This window comes from Sinocyclocheilus anshuiensis, unplaced genomic scaffold (assembly GCF_001515605.1).
Source record: "Sinocyclocheilus anshuiensis isolate Anshui unplaced genomic scaffold, SAMN03320099.WGS_v1.1 scaffold147, whole genome shotgun sequence".
Lineage (NCBI taxonomy): Eukaryota > Metazoa > Chordata > Actinopteri > Cypriniformes > Cyprinidae > Sinocyclocheilus > Sinocyclocheilus anshuiensis.
Window position 1 is genome coordinate 1,107,301 of NW_015549585.1, and position 4,841 is coordinate 1,112,141.

Sequence of the window (4,841 nt, forward strand, 5' to 3'; positions counted from 1 at the left end):
TGCTGATTATTAGCAATGCTGAAAACAGTTGTGCTGCTTCATACAGTACGTTTGTGGAAACTGATAAATTTTCTTTCAGGATTTTCTGATGAATAGAAATTTCAATAAAAGTCCTAACTGTCACATATGAATTATTCACTATTAGATTTTATATGATTCCATTTAAAACATCAATTGTATATATTCAATTATGTATTCATAAATATTATATTTATAATTCATACATTTATTTAAATTGGTGATGCTCCAATTTTTTTTTAAACCAAAACACTGAACGAAATTAGAAGTTGAAAACAAAGATTTAATTTAGTCGAAAACCAAAACTGAAAAAAAATCCCTTTAACTATACATTCCACATATATTTTGATCAGAAAAAAAAATATTTTTGCCATACTGGAAAAATGATACGTCCTGAAAAGTCTCCATTTATTGTGAATAGGAGAAACGCTTGAGAAGATCTTATTTGTGCTTTGTATTTGCATTTGGGCAACAAACGTGTTGAATACGACCCCTTTAACTGTATAATGTCAGTATGCTCTCCTGCATCCTGGATCTGGATGTGGACACTCTTGTCATAGGTTTCAGCTGTCATCAAGTGAGAAACCCACATCACATAAATGGGTGAACTATCCCTTTAACTATACATTCCACATATATTTTGATCAGAAAAAAAAATATTTTTGCCATACTGGAAAAATGATACGTCCTGAAAAGTCTCCATTTATTGTGAATAGGAGAAACGCTTGAGAAGATCTTATTGCCGCTGAATAAAAAAAATATTGTAACTTTTTATCTTACAATTCTTTTTTCTCAGCAATTTTGTGTTATAAAGTCAGAATTGTGACTTAATATCTCGCAAAAATTTTGACTTTTTTTTTATCTCAAAAGTCAGAGTTGATATCTCACAAACAAATAGTGTCAATTGTGAGATAAAACGTTGCAATTAGCTACATTTTTTATCTTGTATTCAGTGGCGGAAACAGGCCTTCCATATATTATTTTATTTGGGGTCAGTAGCATTTATTTTTAAGACATTTTATACCTAGAAGACACTTTTATACTTTGAATAATTTTATTTAGTGAGGATGCATAAGACACTACTTTCAAAAACATGCTGTGATTGGCTTATATAATAATAATAATTATTATTATTATTAAATAAAATTTATTATAAATCACTATATAACAAGGTTAGGTTATTGTGTATTCTGTGGTCTCTGTTTGGTTTACAGTAACCTGTAAAGTAAATTCAAATCAGGAAATGACAAACCACAACCCAGAGAAATGCTTCTGAAAGCACATGAACCATTACTTAAATATGTACATCTGTTGCTTAAAGCCTGCAAACTATGACTGACAGCTGTAAAGAGACAGATAATCAAACGTGTAAACAGAATTGCAGAACAGCTCTGTGTGCCGGAGGGAATCTTTCTACAGACAATCAAGTCATTTCTGAGGCATCACTCCCTGTTGCTATGGCAACGCTTGAGACCACCACTAAAATAGTGCATTGAGCAGATGAAGCACTCGATCACATTTACTGCTGGCTCTGAGCCGCTTCACCATTACTACGGTGTGGTAAACAGTACACACTCACACCGCAGTGCTGCTGAATGAGACACGGATAAAGGACGCACAGCCATGTGATGTCAGCATACTAATTAGGGCACTTGAGGATCTCAAGTGAGTGAAGTGGAAACTTTCCCTTAAGATACACACACACACAGACACACGTGAGCTCTCAAACACACATAAAAGACACTTCAGCAAATCACAAATCCATCACAAAACACGCCGCAGACCTTTGCTTTCCTGTTGCCACAGAAACTATGGCAGAAAACACACACTTAAAACCAAGGAAACCTCTGAAAAATTAGAAAAACACAGATCTATCTATCTATCTATGTATTGTTCTATCCATCCGTTCATCCATCCATTCATCTATCTATCTGTTGTAACCCAGTAACCTGCTAACCTTCCGTACAGTCAGATATGTGAAGCTGCTGCTGGTCACTGTATTCTCTCTCTCTCTCTGTCTGTGTCTGGACTGATGCTGATTGAACACTGTTCCTAAAGTGCTTGTGTGTGGATCACACCGCTGCTGCTGCAGAGCTCTGCAGGTCACTGGAGTTCATCAGCCACATCAGCCAATCACAGCATAGCACAGCGCATCACTTCCTGCTGGATGCAGGGTGGCGTTAGCAGTGATGCAGAGGACAGAAGGACACAATCTGATCACAGTGGACAGTCTGGACCTTTGTATATGGTAAAGAGAGTCTTACTGTCATTGGAATACATAATTAAGCTCAGGAATATTTCAAAATATGAAAATAGCATTTTCATATTTCTACATAATTATGTTTAACAGATATCAAAAGACATGCAGATCAGATTTTAGATATATGATATGCATCAGTATTCAGTTTACATTTATATGAAGCTTTATTTTTTTTCCTCACGGACAGAAACTGCAGTGTTGCAGCTGCAAAAATAGTCTGCCATCAGGATCAAGGTATTATTCATCATATGAGATATTTAATTGTCAAAATTAGAGTTTTGTGGCTTTTAGTCCATGTTTGTTAGCATGGAAGGAGGCATTAAATGTTCATCAAAGAATCCTAAAAACAATATCACAGTTTCCACAAAAATATGAAGTAGCTGAACTGTTTTCAATATTGATAATAATCAGAAATGTTTCTTGAGCAGCAAATCAGCATATTATTATGATTTCTGAAGGATCATGTGACACTGAAGACTGGAGTAATGATGCTGAAAATTCAGCTTTGAATTACAGGAATAAATTACATTTTAAAATGTACACAGAAAAACATATTTTAAATGATAACAATATTTCACAATATTATTGTTTTTAGTGTATTTGATCAAATAAATGCAGCCTTTATTAAGCATAAGTAACATATTTTAAAAACATTAAAAGATCTTACAGAATGGTAGTCTACGTTTAAATCGTACAGTCTATGCTTCTGACCATGGACCAAAAATGCAGCAGTAGCAAGAAGCAAGTCAAGCTTTTGGCAGGTGTTTGTGTGAACTATAGTATAGGCTATTTAAAAACACAATGTGTTCCTTCCCATTGGTAAAGAAGAATCACTTTCAATTCTCCAGAACAACTAGTGAGGAGTGATTTTAATCCAGTAAACACTGAACCTAATCTCAGGAATGACAACAAGAGGACTAGTTCACTCCCAAACCCCATAAGGACAGCTGGACCGGTTTCCTGATTGTTTGAGAGGCTAATATAGACTGTACAAGGACAGACAGCAACAGATGAGAAAGTCAGTGCACAGATATTTGGCTACTTATGACCACATGCCTTATAAATGAGTCCCAATATGCACTGCACAAATGTGACCCTGGAGCACAAAAGCAGTCTTAAGTCGCTTTGGTATATTTGTAGCAATAGCCAAAAATACATTGTATGGGTCAAAATTATTGATTTTTCTTTTATGCCAAAAATCATTAGGATATTAAGTAAAGATCATGTTCCATGAAGATATTTTGTAAATTTCCTACTGTAACTATATTAAAACTTAATATTTGATTAGTAATATGCATTGCAAAGAACTTCATTTGGACAACTTTAAAGGCGATTTTCTCAATATTTAGATTTTTTTGCACCCTCAGATCCTCAGATTATTGTCCTATCCTAACAAACATCAATGGAAAGCTTATTTATGATGATGTATACATCTCAAATTCGAAAAATTGACCCTTATGACTGGTTTTGTGGTCCAGGGTCACAAATGATGCAGTGTCACAAAAACTCCTCAGTTAATCTCACAGCTCTCTCAAAAAATATTTAGGGATAAGATTTAATATTTATGCATTTTAACATAAACAAATAAATAAACTTAATGTGATGCATATTTGTCAGTCATAAATAAATGAAACAGGTATGATTTTGGTACTGAGAAAAATCATGGCATAGTTTTTTAATAACTAGTTGCATCTATTTGATTTTATTTTAATAATCATATTTTCAAAATGCATTTATTATTATGCTTAGAATCAGAATAAATCTGTTCATAGTGAAAAATGTATTCAGTCAAAAATATGAACAAGATTAAAATATGTTATTATTATTATTATTACAGTAAAATTAGGCCTTTATTTATTTATTTATGAGCGTTTTTGGAGATTGTCAGTCACTAATTTATGACTTTTTATTTTGCATGCATTTTGTGTACTGTTTATGAAGAATAGTGTTAGAATTTCCCAGAAAATACGACTCATTTCGCCAGTTCATGAGGAGACAGACTCATGTGACCAAGCTACATTCCTATGGCGGCTCAAAAATGTCAAATTACACATAATTTGCCTCTTTTTTCTTTAGTTTGGCTCTATAAAGCTGGGAAGTGAAAATAGAGGAGGAAAATGCAATTGCCAAACCCATAAACATTAACTTCCCAGGAGGACTTACTTCTTCCTATATATGCAAATATGACAGAGGCATATGCTAATGTCTTGTATATGGGAGGTAAAATGTTTATGGCCAGCTGTTTGCATCTACAGAGGTCTCGTGGCTCTAAAAGCTGTTAGTTAAGGGTCTTACACAGCATGTTCAGCTTAAAGGGGTCATATGATGCGATTTCAAGTTTTCCTTTCTCTTTGGAGTGTTACAAGCTGATTGTGCATAGATAAGATCCCTGAAGTTGCAAAGACTAAAGTCTCAAAACCAAAGAGATATTCTTTATCAAAGTTAAGACTCTGCCACGCCAACCCTAAAACGGCTCGTTCTAACACGCCCAAGAGAGCGCGAGAGAGCGCGAGAGAGAGCGCGCGAGAGAGAGAGAGAGGGGGTCACATCACAAACACATACC

At 34.6% G+C, this 4,841-nt stretch overlaps 1 protein-coding gene across 1 annotated transcript in view; it reads right to left on the bottom strand.

The window, feature by feature from the left end:
• The window catches only part of LOC107657956 (intermediate filament family orphan 2-like), a 36,417-nt gene that overhangs the window by 14,108 nt on the left and 17,468 nt on the right, over positions 1–4,841 (bottom strand). Inside the window, exon 2 of the mRNA XM_016446299.1 lies at positions 1,359–1,360. Within this exon, the coding sequence (XP_016301785.1) occupies positions 1,359–1,360 (2 nt within the window). The remainder of the gene's footprint in view (positions 1–1,358; positions 1,361–4,841) is intronic.